Genomic DNA, 16139 nt, shown 5'->3' on the forward strand with positions numbered 1-16139 from the left:
CACCCACCAAAATCATCTACTTTCACGTCTTTGATAACATCACCTCCAACCCCGACAACGTCCACGACATCCTCATGACCAATTTTCATAACTACTCCAGGGGCACGCCTTTCTCCACTCTTTGACAACCAATATAGATTGTTGGACATTAGGACATCATGAGAAGATTCTCCTTCGACATCATATGCAAATTCTCATTTCAAATAGACACCGAGTGTTTCATTCCTTCTTTTCCAGAGTCTAAGTTGGCAGACAACTTTGACCTTGCATCCAAGCTATTACAACGAGCAATGTCGTCGTTGCCGCTCGTATGGAAACTGAAGCGATTACTGAATATTGGTTCGGAGAAGAAGCTGAATGAAGCAATCGGAATGGTGGATAATGTGGTCATGGAGATGTTAGGGCAGAGGAGGAGGGAGATGGCAACGACGACGACGAGTCTTAACAAATCAGACTTGCTGTCTAGATTCATGGGATCCATCAAAGACGACAACTAGTTGAGAGACATAGACATTAGTTTCCTGAGTATGAATTGGTTGAGAACAAGTTGAGGATTTTTTTTTCTTGTGAACATTAAGTTTATAGAGTGTGCATTGTGTAGTTTGAAGTTACAGTGTTAGACTGTTAGTGTTATGCGAGATATGATAAAAATTGGGAGAGAACAGTGTTGTTTCCGAACAGAGGAGATCAGGGACCATTTTGTTCCCTGTTAGAGTTGCAGGGACTATTTTGTCCTCCGTTAGAACTAACGGAGTAAAGGATCTAAGTGACTGACGGAGTTAATTGTTAGGGACCAATCGAGTAATTAATTTTAGTTGGGGACTAAAGTGTTCAGTCTAAAATTCTTTGAGGACCAAAATGGGTATATACTCTTAAATATATTATTTATTTTTCAAATTACAAATTATTTGTAGTTAAAACACTTTAATTTAAAATTATAGATAAATAAATAAATTTTCTTTCAGTTCATATTATTAGTAAAAACTTTAAATTATATAAAACTTTCATTATTTAATTTTAAAAGCTCGGGTTGTTATATATTTGATGTAAAATATACTAGATTGAGTTATGTCTCAATATCTTATTTTATCTATTCTGATTATATAAAAATTGATATATAAGTTCTTTTATATTATGTTTAAGCCATATTTCCTATTCTAATGATGTCATGTCAACAATTTTGCTTACTTGACAAAATTTAAAAATCACCCAATCATCTTTTAGAAAAAGATTTTTAAAAAATAAAAAATATCTATTATTATTTAATTAAAATATAAAATACTAATTAAATACAATAGATATCCTCATTTACATTAAAAGTGTCATAATAATAATTATAAAAATTTTTAGTTACAAATATTAAAATTCTACAATTTATACATATTAATACTCTTAATATTACATTATTTGGTCTACTTATGCATATATACATAAGATTCAACTACTCCTTATTTCTTAATCTCTCATACTAATTAGCAAAAATTCTTTCAAGTAAGTTTAAATTTGTCATATTTTCTTACTAAATAAATTCAAATATATCATAATTATAAAATTAATTCATAATTTTAAATTTATATTTTGGTATTTTTTATTATTTTCTAAACCCAAGAAAGTTCAAATTTAGCACATCTCCTTACTAGGTATATTTAAATATGTCATTATTATAAAACTAATTTATATTTTTGGTGTTTCTCATTCTCATTCATTTTTTTAAAAATTTTTCAATATTGTACAACTATAATATAAAAGGTCCATGTCTTTTTTAAAATAATTAAATTTAAATTTTTAAAATAATAAACTGTATTTTAATTTATATTATATTTTAGTTGAATAATTATATGAAATTATATATAAATTATCAAATAAATATTTTGTTAAATATTTTTAATATAAAATAATTCAAATTTAACATTAATTTACATATTATTTAATCAATCTTTAAATAATATAATACTTATTAAAATACACTATATAGTATAATTAATTTACCTCTCCATGTATGGCACATGTCTCCCTTTAATTTAAGATAAATGTAAAAATTAAAGGATGGATTTAGAATTTAAAAATTTAAATAAAAGTATTTTTAAAATAAAATGTTATAAAAATTTCAGTCTATATCCCTAAAAGCTTCTAATATTCTTATTTTTGTAAAGATACTAAAAGAATCAAAATTTTATATCTCAAAACTAAAATTTTAATTTTAATCTCTTATCATCAAATATAATATTCAATCTAAGTTTTTGAGTAAGGTACCAACCCGGCCCCTGTCTATTTATCCGAATGACAACACGACCTTTGACAAAAAAAAACGATCTGTTTCGGACCTTGATCCTGTGCTTCGGTTGCCAACACGGTCCTTCTGTCACTTTCACGGTGAAAGATTGACGGAAATTGCTGACATGTCTAGATAAGCGGATAAGGTGGATGGCTAAGGTGGCTAGGTGGAAGGAGAAAGTGAGTGAGTTAGAGGACAGAGTTTCTGGCTTAAAGTTGTAGATTAAAAATTCTAGGCATGTTAAGGGTATTAGGGGTTTTAGTTACCCATTGATGGCTATTGTTTTTGTCTTTCGAGTTGTATTTGCAAATTTTTTCCAATAAATTGGGTAGGTGATAATAATTCTATACTGTTTTTCTTTTGGAAATGCCTGTGGCTAAAGTAGTTGTATCACATGACAATGTAAATTTGATTTTACTAAATGGAATAGTTCTGTTGGTTGTCTGAAAAAGATTGATTGTGTTGAAAAACTATAATGTGTTATAATCCAAATCTTACAATCTATAAAAAGCAATTCAATTATAACTAATAATAATATGTAACATTAACAAAGTCATAAAATTACCAAATGTCTACATCATGTGCATAAGGTGACTCCAAAAGTGGGCAACATATAGCCCTGTACCAACATCAGAGACACAAAGATAAACAGAGTATTATAGATTCATAATGGACATAGCTTATCAAAAAAGTAACCAAAAGAGTGTTTGTTATGGCTGTTTATAAACTAGTTTCTCAAAAAGATACCTATATTTGTTAAAATATAAATCTAGGACTACACTTTTAGTTCTTCCTAAGTGGCCTAAATCCAGGAATGGGAATGAACTTGAATAATCTTGATGCAGTCCCGAATGTTGCTGTTGCTATTGCGCGACACTAACTTCACTTTGTTGAGTTGGTTTAGGCACTGCAGATCCACTAGGAGCATTAATTACATTGTTGGATGAAAGTTGTGTGTTGGATGGAGCAAGAGGCCTCAAATAAGGTCCAATGATGGGAGGACTTTGATTCACCATAGAAGCAGGAACAAAGGTGGATGTAGTTGGTGGCCTAACAATTGATTGCTTCATCCTTTGTGGAGGTGGAATATTCAAGTTAATAGTTCAGATACTCCCTGTAAACAACAAATAATGTATTAAGTGCAAAAAAAAATTAGATATTTTTCTTTATAATGTAATTATGATTTATATTAAAACTTCTGCTTGGGGAGCAGACTGTGAAAGTGAAATTTCATCTCATTGTCCCACTGTTATGCCTCCTTTTGAAACTGATTTAGGTAGTTTCTTTTTTTATTTTTTTTTTGTTTTTGCTTTCATTTATAGTTACAAATAATGTACAACTCATGTCTAGGCAACAACAATTTCATGAACACATATTTCAATAAGTAACCCTGCAAACTACTCACCACCAGATCCAGAGAAGTTCCTGCAACATTGACATTCGGATTGTTTTCCTCAACAACCTGATCCTGTATGGATCATTATACAGAGATGACAATTAAACCCATTATCATTTTGTTTAATAACAATTAAACCCCTTTCCAACCTATAATGTCACACTTAAAACCCTTAACCATTTAGGTTATATGAGAAATTGATCCCTAAAGTGATCATACCTGTGTGGTGATAGCAGAGTCCACTGTTGGAACACTCCTCTTCATAGCTCTCCTTTCCTTCTTGGTCATAGGCTTCTAATTAGGATCTTTAGGTGGATTGGATCAAATTTTGTAGTAATGACTTGTTTGGCCACACTTGTTACAACTTACAAGTGACTTCAAATGTCTTCTTGGCCTTGTTGGAATGCATCTCTGTCTCAACTGAATCCATTCTTCTCTTCATTTTTGGACAATGAGCAACTTTTTTATATGTGGGAGGTAATGAATTTGGTAAATCAATTGGGATCAAGTATTCTTCACTATTAATTGGTTTAATGCAATGTGAGTAGGCTAATCTGATAGCATCTATTATGAGCCATTTGTACACAAAGTCCTCTGGCCTCAACCTCATCTTAGCTATGGCTGCAACCGCATGTTTGCAAGACATGCCTGCAAACAAATACATAAAACATACCAACTATTTAAGGAGATATTTATGTCCAACAAACTAACCATGTAAGAAGACATACATTTATAAAACAGACTAACCATGTAAGAAGATATTTATATTAGATAAACAAACCAACCAAGTTAAAAAGATGGAGTTATATTAAACAGACTATTTCATGTAAGAAGATATTTAACGAGTCTTAAACAAACCAACCAAATCACATGATGGAGTTATATCAAACAGACCAACCATGTAAGAAGATAAGCTGTATATGAGTTAGTTGCCAGATATTGCAGGTACATGTCCTATTTTGCAAGTTTACTCCAATTTTGTACCCTTGCATTTGAACTTCAAATAGTACCCTCTCACTATCACCAGCCCAGACTGCTGTCCACTTGGTACTCTTGGACTTGATAAATTGATCAAATTTCTTTTGTTGCACAAGGGCCAAGATACGAGAACCTCTTTTGTGCATAGCCATTTTTCTCATGATATAACACCTCAAGTCTTCACATATTATCAGAATTGGCTTCTTCCTGTATTTGACAATCTTGGCTTTCACACCTCATATATGTTATTTGTTATGTTGTCAATCTTGGGCCCATGACTGAAATATGCCTTGTACCACACACCAGGTTCAAACTTCTGCATATACTTCTAGGCTCCCTCATTCAATGTCTTTAACTTCTCCATGGTATTGCTGAATTCTTGAAATGTTGTACACCTAGAGCACTCCCAAATCATATTCTTAGTTTGTTCATCTTTACAATATTTTATGAAATTCTTCCAAATATGAAGAACGCAGTTTTCGGAATGCGCATTAGGGTTCACTTCCTTTATTGCTAGCTCCAAACCCTTCAACCAAGGATAGTCTTCACTTGCATAAGCTGCTCTCAACCTATATTTCTCATTCTTAATATATAATACATATTTACCTTCATACAAAAAATAATCTTTCAGAGCTTTCTTGAAGACTTCTATAGTGGAGAAAAATTGTCCAACCTTAAATTTTACCTCACCATATTCAGTTTTTTCATTAAAGAGTCATAGGCTGTTCTGTCCTCATCATCTTCAGATGAAACTGGACTATTGAACACCACACTTTCATAGTCATAAGGTTTCTCATATTCACTATTCAATTCTGCTGTAGTTGGGTTAGGTACATGATCTTCAGCTCCATCAGCAACATTTGTTACATCCCCTCCAATAGGCCCAGTTTTTCTAATCCTTCTTGGGCCTCCAACATCTGGGCCAAGCCCACTGTTCTCACTCTATATTCCTTGCTTATTAAACCCATCTCTAAGCACATATATTTTCTAGAGGCTCTTTTCTTAGCAGTTCTAGGTGACATCTTTGGCTTACTATCTGCTAACTTAAGTCTTTTTTTCTTATCTACACCAGTCTTATTGCTTCCTTTAGGTGACATCCTCTCTTTAAGCTGACTCTTCTGCTTGTTCTTCTTCTTCTTCAAACTATCATCACTGTTACTATCATCAGACTCATATCCATGAGAAGGAGCCTTATAAGCCTCATCCTTAGCACTTTTATATCCATCGTCAGAGGAAGATGATGATGAATAAGAGGATGAGCCCTCACTAGAAATCACAACTTCCTCGCCAACTCCATCACTAACTACCTCTGGCAGATCCACAAATGATCAAAGTAGATATAAAATTCATATGTCTCACTGTTTTTAATAATACCCTCCCTCATTTCATTAATCTCTTTATCCACGTTAATGGCATGAAGTCCAGACTTCAAATCAAAGGTAGTCATATTACACCAGTTCATAGTCTTATACTTCAAGTAGCCTAACTTTTTAATCAAAGCCACCAAACCAAAATAATTAATCAGGTCAACATCCAATGGTGAAAACCTATGGACTTTTCCATGCAAATATGTAAGAATTCCTTCATTATCCTTCTTAAAATTTTCTCCATGGTGAAACACATGGGTAACCAGACATTCAGCCATCTGAAAAAATAAAAAATCTTTATTAAATCCTAATTAAAAAATCTAAATATGTAACACATTTTTTAATCTGACATCAATATAAACACCCAATCCTAATAATCTGTTCCAACTTTCTTTAATTTATTACAAAAAAATTTTTTTTTAATACATTTCTACACTTTCATGTTATTTAAATACATAAAACTCCTAAAACATGGCAACAGAAATAATATTTTAACCTTTTTAAACCCTACTTTACGGCTGAATACAGACAGCAATGGTTACATGACAAATTGAGCACCACACACAAAAATAGATAAAAGGATAATAACGACACTAACCTCAACAATCTGTGCTGTCTACAGAATCATCCAAGTTCCATCAACAGTGGTGTCCAACTACCACCAACTTCACCGTGAGAGGCTTTGTCAGCAACTTTATCATCACTTATCACTCGCTAGATAGAGAAAAAGGTTCCTGCTAGGGTTCAGAAAGTAATTGTAAAAGAAGGTCAAAGAATTTTTTTGAGAGAACATATAAAGCACGAAACGAAATGGCTTCTGGAGAGGTCAAAACGACGTCGTTTGTATGACGTGGAAGAGGATAGATAAGTTCCCGTCCTTTTCAACAAGTCACGTGGACTTTCATTTTTCACCTAACCACTTTAGCCATTCACCTCATTTTTTTATTTAGATATGTTAGTAATTTCTGTCAATCTTTCGCTATAAAAATAATAGAAAGATTGCGTTGACAACTGAAGCACAAAAAATCGTTTTTTTTTTTCATCAAAAATCGTATTATCATTTGTATAAATAGATAGATGTTGGATTGGTACTTTAGTGTTTAGTTTAAGTTTTTCTATCTTAATTCTACCTCCAAGAAATAAATGCACCCTAGGTAGCGTTTGGTGGAGAGACAGAGACGGAAAGACTAAAACTGAGAGACAGAGACTAAGAGACAGAGATTGAAATAAATTTCAGTATTCTGTTTGGTATAAAATGAGAGACATGAATTGAAACAAGAATAAAACTCTAATTTAATTTGTACAAAGGGTAAAATTAGAATTAATTAATTGAAATGAGAGTATTTTAGGTATAAAATATTATTAAAGTTTCAGTCTCCATCTCTAAAAATTTTAGTCTCCTGTGTCCCTACTTTTTAGAGGTACTGAAATACTGAAATTTTGAAGATAGAAACAAAAATTTTAATATCAATCTCTGAACCAACAAACACAATATTGAGTTACCGACTCTCAATCTCTATCTCATACCTCAAAACAAATGTTACCTAATAGATTAACAAAAAGGTAACAAAAGCTTACCCAAATTAATACTGAAGCTTTTAGAAAACCAATGCCTGTGTTGTTGATTGTGTGACAGCTAATTCAACTTGGAATCCACGGATTAAACTAATAAGTAATAATCCAGTGACGCATTAATCTGACAGGCCTATTATCGGTTAGGTTCATAACTATGGTCTATCCTTATTTATCACTTTTGGGGTGAACCATGGTTAGCTTTGAGTGATAAAAAATTGAAATACGGGGGACCACCATTCCGCATGACATTCTTCGAGGAAGAGATTGGATATACACCATGCTGGACAGTAGAAATTCTTCTTAATTATTCATCAGATTATGATTCCTTTTACTAAGTTTTGTGTAGACGAGACAAGAGCCCTCATTACAGTCAATGATCAATGCTTTAGTATTGATCAAATTATTTATTTATTCGCAAGTGGTTTAATTTACTTAAGTGTTAAAAAGATTTAAAAAAAAAAAAGGTGTAAACGACTTTGCCTACTGCAAAGACTTTTGTGATTGCCATTATTCTTCGGAGCTCATCATCTCGTGAAGTTGAAACTGTTCAATCATGGCTGCAAAACTTGAGGGTGGAGCGTATCTCTCTTCCTTTGTTGATGCTGTTTTGAAGAAGCTGTCTTCACTCGATGTCAACTCAACTCCAATGGCAAAGAAGCTAGCTGACCAGGACTTGCTGCGGAGGCTGAAGCTAAGTCTCCGTTCAGTTCGGCCTGTGCTCGATGATGCTGAGCAGAAGCTGATCAGAAATGACCAAGAAGTCAAGAAATGGCTTCTTGATCTCCAAGATGCTCTCTACATGGCTGATGACTTGCTTGATGAACTCTCCACTAAAGCTGCCACTGCCACTCCCACTCAAAGGGATCCAGGTAACTATTCTTCCATGTGTCACTCCATCGTTGATTCAATCTTGGAAGATAGTGATGATGATGATTATGAGATGGGCGTAGCTGACCTAGTTGATAAACTAGAGTCTATTGTTGAAGAGAAAAATGGTCTTGGTCTAAAAGAAGAGCCTGTCAGAGATCTAGAGGACATGTCATGGAGAATTGAGTCATCTCTGGTTGAAAGTTCTGAGATATTTGGAAGGGATAATGACAAGGAAGCCATCATAAAATTGTTGTTAGATGATACTTGTTATGCTAAAATATCTGTGATCCCCATTGTGGGAATGGGAGGAGTTGGAAAAACTACCTTAGCTCAGTTGGTTTACAATGACGAAAGAGTGGATAAATTTGACATTAAAGCATGGGTGTGTGTTTCCGACCAATTTGACATTGTTAAGGTTACAAAGACCTTAATAGAAGCAGCAGGTGGTAGTTTTTATAATGGGGATGCTTTAGATTCACTTCAAACTGAGTTGAAGGGTAAGTTGATGGGGAAGAAATTCTTGATTGTTTTGGATGACGTGTGGATTGATAATTCTTATTCCAGGCAGTGGAAAACCCTTCTGAAACCTTTTCAATTTGGAAAAAAAGGAAGCAAGGTTCTTGTTACAACTCGAAATGATACTACTGCCGATGTAGTGAAAACTATTTCAGCACACAAGCTGAGTTTATTGTCAGAGAGAGATTGTTGGTCACTTTTTGTGAAATGTGTATTTCTTTCACCTGAATCTAAGGAGTATTCAACTCTGGAACCTGTTGGTCGAGAACTTGTGAAAAAGTGCAAAGGGCTACCTTTGGCTGTAGAGTCGCTTGGTGCCTTGTTACGAACAAACTATGATGAAGAGGATTGGGATCGTGTATTGAAAAGTGAGCTTTGGGAAGTTTTTGAAGATCAAAATGACGAGATTATTCCTGCATTAAACATGAGCTATCATTATCTTCCTTCAAGTCTAAAGCGATGCTTTGTTTATTGTTCTTTGTTTCCGAAAGATTGTCTATTCAAGAAAGATGAGTTGGTCTTGCTATGGATGGCAGAAGAACTTTTACAGCCAAAAGAAAAGAAGGATCTGGAAGAAATAGGTTTTGAATATTTCGATCAATTGGTTGCCAGATCCTTTTTCCATTCCTCTAGTACTTATAACAACTTCTATGTCATTCATGATCTTATGCATGATTTGGCAACAGCTCGTGCTGGAGAATTCTACTTTAGAGCTGAAAAACTTGAAGAAAGTGTCGGGATCAGCAATAAAACTCGTCATTTATTGCACGACGCAGGAGGAAATTATCCCTTCTCACAACTTGTGTCAGCTTGTGACAGGGTAAAAGATACTAGGACATTTTTTGAAATAAATTTGTCTCGAAAGGATCCTTTCAATATGGAAAATGCTCCTCATGTCTTTTTATCAGAGTTGAAGTGCTTAAGAGTTTTGTCATTTAATACCTTTCCTCTTGATTCATTACCAGATTCAATAGGTAACTTGATCCATTTGCGATATTTGGATCTCTCGGATACATGGGTGGAGACATTGCCTGAGGAATTGTGTTGTTTGTACAATCTCCAAACATTGAAGTTGAATAATTGTCAACATCTGAAGAAGCTACCAAGTAATATGCAAGATCTTATAAATCTACGCCATCTTGATATTAGAGGAGCTAGCATTGAGGAGATGCCGAAAGGAATGAGCAAGTTGAAGGATTTGCACTTCTTAAGTGACTATATTGTCGGCAGGCATGCAGATAATAATGGAGTTAAAGAACTAGGAGCACTTGCAAATATTCATGAGTCACTTCACATTCACCAATTAGAGAATATCATGGATGGTGCTCAAGCTTTGGAGGCAAGAATTGCTGATAAGAAGCACCTTAAGGGTCTGTATTTGACATGGTCCTACAGCAACAGCTATATTGATGATTCTCAAGATATACTGAATAATTTAAAGCCTCACAGAAACTTGAGAAAGCTATCAATCAATGAGTATAAGGGTCTAACATTTCCAGATTGGTTTGGACATTCTTCCTACAAAAATATGACCAAACTGTACTTGTATGGCTGCAGCAACTGTTTAGAGCTTCCTTCACTTGGACAGCTACCCTCTTTGAAGCGCTTGCGCCTCTCCAACTTTAGAAAGCTACAACGTGTCGGTGCCAAGTTTTACAAAAAGGTTGGATCTTCTTCTCATGGGGCTGCCTTTCCGGTGCTTGAAAGTCTGAGTTTTTATGGAATGGATTGTTGGGAGGAGTGGCTTTCAGTTTCATCTGAGTTGGATGCTTTTCCTCTGCTTAGGGAGCTTAGAGTGCAAAATTGCCCTGCATTAAGGGGAGATTTGCCGAGTCAACTACCGGCTTTGCAAATCCTTTGCATTGATCGATGTGGTCAGCTTGACTTTTCTCTTCCAAGAGCTAATGCACTGCTCGAGTTATCAGTTGAAGGACCTCAGCAGGTGGAGGCTGTGTTGAAGGCCATTGCACACAACCAACTAGACTGTCTACAGTCTTTAAGCCTCGCAAGCTGTTGGTCGGCCACATCATTTCCAGTAGCTTCAATGCCCTCTTCATTGCAAAACTTGGTAATCAATGGTTGCCCATATCTAGAGTTCCCAATGCTTCAGCAGCAGCACGAGTCGTTACAGTCTATTTCAATATCTAACAGTTGTCATTCACTCACTTCCTTCCCCTTGGCAAGCTTTCCGAATCTCACCACACTCCGTATTTCATCATGTATAAATTTGAAGTCTCTTTTGGCATCAGATCCTGCTGCATCAACTTCAAAACTTGTCTCTTTAACGATCGAAAGCTGCCCGAGTTTGGGATCTTTTCCCACACTAGAGATGGTTGCACCCCATCTAGAAGATCTCTTGCTTCGAGAATGCCCAGAAATTGAATCCTTTTTTGAAGGGGGTTTGCCACCTAACCTGAGAGAGCTTCAAATCCAGCACTGTGAGAAACTGGTGAAGTACCTAGCATCCATGGACTTGCATGATCACTGTCTTATCCGTCTTGACATCCAACATCCATATGATAACATCACATCCTTCCCCTTGAACGGTTCCCTGCCGGCCTCACTTGGGACTCTCAATCTGCGAAACTTTCCGAGTCTAGAAATCTTAGACTGCAAGGGACTTGACCATCTCCAGAGATTATTGATAGAACGTTGTCCCAAGATGCAGGATGTCGCAGGGAAAAGCTTTCCTGCCTCTCTGTCAATGCTTTGCTTCAATGGATTTTCTTTGCTGAGGAATCGGTTTCAGACGAATGACAAGCACATTTTGTCCAAAATGTCCCGTGTCCGAAACATCAGAGTTGACGGTGCATGGATTTCTAAAGGTACAACTGTTTTTCTGTTATGTTTGTTATTTTGAATTTTCTATAACTACTCCTACTTTGTTGTTCTTTGTCTCCATCTGAATATAAGTTAACCTTGTTTGGAAACACTTCATAACCAATTCGACAAACACGATCCATCTTAGTACAATGACTTTGCGGAAATACTTCATTGTTTTGCAGATACACTTTACCATCTTATTCCAAACTCCTTTCCCCAATGCCCTTGTGTACAAGTTAAATTGGTTTGTTATAAACACAATTCTAGCTCCATGGGTTCATGTTTAATCTTTTACTGTTTATATTTTTTACCATATCATTGTCTATATTTTTTACTATATTCATATTTATATTACTAAATAATAATATAATATGTTTAAAAACAAGTGTAGTACTTTCTGATCTGTCAGCATTGTATGTTATTTTCTCATTGTGTAACTACAATGAAATTTTGTATTTAAGAAACTGTTGTTGAATCCAGGAGAATCCACTTAGGCTGCATGGCACCCCACCTTGCTAAAAAATGTCTCAGAATAGAACACTGCCAAATGCAGGAAAGTTTCTTAAATCCTGAACCATTGAAGTGATTTTGGGAAATGTTAAAAAGTAATAGGGTCTGCACGAGTAAAAGGCGAAGGTGATATCTTTGGGCAAAAATTTCTTCCTCATTGAGGACGAAAGGATCTCTATTCCCATGTAAGCAGCATTGAAGTTGAGAGGAGATGGATTTGATGTCACAACATCTTCAACAGGTAATTCGTTTCATTCCTACTAAAAGTTATTACATGTTATCCAATTATATATTTTCTGATTCTCTAATTTTGTAATATTTTATGCCTGAGCATGAGACTGAATTGTGATGATTTATATTTAGACACACAGACTTTGTTGATAAAATGAAGTGTTATTTGTTACCTTAGAGAAAGTGCCATTATACTTATTGTATTAGTTATTTATTGATGTTGCAATACTCTTGGATTTGATCATTTGATTGAACTATTCTTATATTCAAACAGAGAACGGAGCATCAAAGTGGACTATTGTAGGTATGTTCTTACTCTTCATTACTACTAGGGTTGGTTCTGTATCATTTCGCTATATGCACGGTATTCCTTCTGATTCTGGTTTTTCGTGGGAACCAAAACAGATAAACTTGTGTGTCAGAGGTTTTACTTTGCTGCGAGCAAGGATGTAACGGTCACTGAAATCCACATTGTATAGCATCTTTGGTGAAAAAGGTCAGTGAACTAGTTAAGCACTAAATCAATTTGATCAGCTAAATTAAATTAAGCCCAAATTTACATAATAATTCTCTGATTAGAGTTTTCATTTCATTTAGGCTGATTATTCTTTTGTCCTATAAAGATGATGAACTCCACCATGGGGAACTCAAGACAATCTTTATCATCCCAAGTAGGAAATGAAGGAGCAGAGGACCTTGGATAAGCAAGGAGAAGAATGTGAAATTTTAAGATGGTTGTGATTTTGATTGGCCAAAATTTCAGATTTTGAAATAAAAATTTTATAATCACATTCACATACGTAAATAAAAAAGTGTTCGGTCCAATTATTATTTATTACTTCAAAAATTATGTATATGATAAAATTTCATTGAATGAGATTATGAGAATTCTTAATTTGATTGCTTCAGGGTCATATTTGCTTTTATAATTTATTAAAAGAATTAGGAATGTGATTCTTTTAACCTTAGTATAACACTCCAATCGGTATTATAGAGTGAGTGATCCACTTATTTCCACTTTTTATGTAGAACTAAAACAATACTTAAGAGAAGATGTTCAACATCAAAAATGCTATTTGTTACGGACTGCCAAGAGTCTAGCCCCACTAGCCGTCGGGTCGGGGCACCACCCCTGACCCAAGCCCAAACCATCCTTCCCAACAGGAGGGGCACGACGGGTCGGCTCCTAACACCCGACCCGGGCATGCCCGCCTTACCTTCCGTTCGGCTCATGTCACCATTCGGGTCGGTACCCTCGGGGCGGCACCCGAAGTCCGGAACGACCTGCCCCTTCCACATGGGTTAGGACAGCTCACAAGCTCCTTGGCCAGTGGGATAGGTTATCTATGGGCCCGCCCAGCACAGTATATAAGGGGAGAGGTCAGCTCTCCCCCCGAGGTATGTCACACTTTTTACCTAATTTGGCCATCACTTTGTACGGACACTGACTTGATCGTCGCAGTGTCCTTGCAGGTGGCCACCCCCCTCATCACATCACCTCCGGCGTCCCCAGCTTGCAGTCCACATCTCGTTCAGCTCCAAGTCGACTCAGGGTTCATCCACTCTCCCTCCCATCATCACCCGACCCGCCGAGCATCCAAGGTCCCGTGAAACAAACATTGGCGCCGTCTGCGAGGACCCTGGAGTAGACATGGAGCGACTCCCTACGTCGGAGGAGCTTCGCGAAGGAGGAGGGGCTCGCCTGAGTAGGGCGAGTTTGACGGCTCGCGCCGCGGAGCACCCGTGATCCTCCGTTCAACCTAACCAACAAATCTACACCAAGACTCCCGAAAGACGTCCCTTCGGAGGGACTGGAGCCGATAGTGCCAAGATCATGCAGGAACTCAGACACAGAGTGCAGAACCTAGAACAAGAGCTGGCAGCGAGGAGCCGATCCCACGGGGACGTCAGCCGCTCCCACGGCGACGCTAGCTGGTCCTGCACTCGCACCCGATCCCCCTCGCGACGACACGAGAGCCGAGAAAGGAGCCCAACAAAGCGCGATGAGGCACACACGCCGGTGACCTCTCGACCTCACCAAGGCAGATCCGAGAGCTGCGGGGAGTCTCAAAGAGGGAAAGCCAAGAAACAACAGGAACCCATAATCATGGGAGCCACCCATTTCCACCCCTCGATCCTCAAGGTCCAGCTTCCGAAGAATTTCGACAAGCCAACGGACATGAGGTACGATGGGACTAAGGATCCCTAGGAGCACCTCACAGTTTTTGAAGCAAGAATGAATTTGGAAGGGGTAGGCGACGCAGTCAGATGCCGAGCATTCCCTGTGACGCTGGCCGGCCCAGCGATCCGATGGTTCAACGCCCTCCCGCAAGGGTCCATTACAGCTTTCGTGGACATCTCCCAAAGCTTTCTGGCTCGGTTCACGACACGCATAGTCAAGGCAAAGCACCCAATTAACCTGTTAGGGGTTACCCAAAAACCCGGAGAGCCGACAAGAAAGTTATTGGACAGATTCAACGACGAGTGTTTGGAGATCGACGGCCTTACGGACTCAGTTGCCAGCCTTTACCTAACAAACGGCCTGCTAAACGAGGACTTTAGGAAGCACCTCACAACTAAGCCCGTTTGGACCATGCAGGAGATTCAAAGTGTGGCCAAGGAATACATTAATGATGAAGAAGTCAGTCAGGTCGTAGCCGCCAATAAACGGCAGCTCCCTAACCCCTCAGCTCAGCAGGCCCCTCAGGTTGGCAGATATAAGGAGACTCCCAGGGACGGAACCCCAGCCAAGCAACACAAACAACCCCCACGAGTGGAAGGTTCACAACCTACACGCCACTCACGGTGCCCATAGTGGAAGTTTACCAGCAAATTGCAGACAAGGGAATCCTATCCAGACCCAGACCACTGAAGGAGAGGACGGGAGGCAACAAAAGCATGTACTGTGATTATCACAAGGGTTTCGGTCACAAAACCCAGGACTGCTTCGATCTCAAGGATGCCTTAGAGCAGGCCATCAGAGAAGGAAAGCTGAGCGAGTTTTCCCGGCTCATCAGGGAACCGAGGAGACGGGAACGTGAACGTTCCGAGGAAGATGATAAACCACTTTTTTATGGTTTATCTTGTGTTTAATTGAGTGGTTTTTATCAAGTCTTTACCCACTTATTCATATGATTTGTATGATTTTATAATCCCTTCCTAGTATTGTTTTATGATTGAAAACTTGCTTCCTAGAGATCTTTAATTAGTATATTTTAATTCTCCTTTATACCATTCGACGCCGTGATCCGTATGTTAAGTGTTTCGGGCTTTATAGGGCAGGAATGGCTTAGAAAATGGAGAGGAAGCTTGCAAAAATGGAAGGAACATAAGGAACTAAGGAGATGACCAGCGAGCACCGACGCGCGCGCATGGTTCACGCGAGTGCGCGGAAATGAGGAAATTGCAGTGACACGTGCGCGTGGAATGGAGTTCTGCAAGATGACGCGCACGCATGGACGATGCGTATGCGTGACAAGGAAATTCGCCAAATGACGCGCACGCATGACTGACGCGTACGCGTGACCTGCGCGATCTGCAAAATTAACAGAAAATGCTGGGGGCGATTTCGGGCCGCGTTTTGACTTAGTTTTCGGCC

The 16139-nt window shown here is 37.6% G+C and overlaps 1 protein-coding gene across 3 annotated transcripts; it reads left to right on the forward strand.

Annotated features, from left to right (window-relative positions):
* Positions 1 to 7717: 7717 nt before the first annotated feature.
* On the forward strand, positions 7718 to 13436 carry LOC112727979 (putative disease resistance RPP13-like protein 1). Of its 3 annotated transcripts, none has more exons than XM_025777941.3 (5): positions 7718 to 11802; positions 12281 to 12551; positions 12816 to 12845; positions 12947 to 13037; positions 13139 to 13436. In XM_025777941.3, the coding sequence occupies exons 1-2, from the start codon at positions 8145 to 8147 to the stop codon at positions 12292 to 12294; spliced, it is 3672 nt and encodes a 1223-aa protein (XP_025633726.1). In that variant the 5' UTR covers positions 7718 to 8144; the 3' UTR covers positions 12295 to 12551; positions 12816 to 12845; positions 12947 to 13037; positions 13139 to 13436. The 3 variants fall into 3 exon arrangements, with proteins under 3 accessions (XP_025633726.1, XP_025633727.1, XP_025633725.1); XM_025777942.3 differs by having other exon boundaries at positions 13165 to 13436; XM_025777940.3 differs by lacking the exons at positions 12281 to 12551; positions 12816 to 12845; positions 12947 to 13037; positions 13139 to 13436 and adding an exon at positions 11983 to 12185 and having other exon boundaries at positions 7794 to 11802.
* The last annotated feature ends 2703 nt before the right edge of the window (positions 13437 to 16139 follow it).

The sequence above is a fragment of the Arachis hypogaea genome, chromosome 12, assembly GCF_003086295.3.
Source record: "Arachis hypogaea cultivar Tifrunner chromosome 12, arahy.Tifrunner.gnm2.J5K5, whole genome shotgun sequence".
Taxonomy (NCBI): Eukaryota; Viridiplantae; Streptophyta; class Magnoliopsida; order Fabales; family Fabaceae; genus Arachis; species Arachis hypogaea.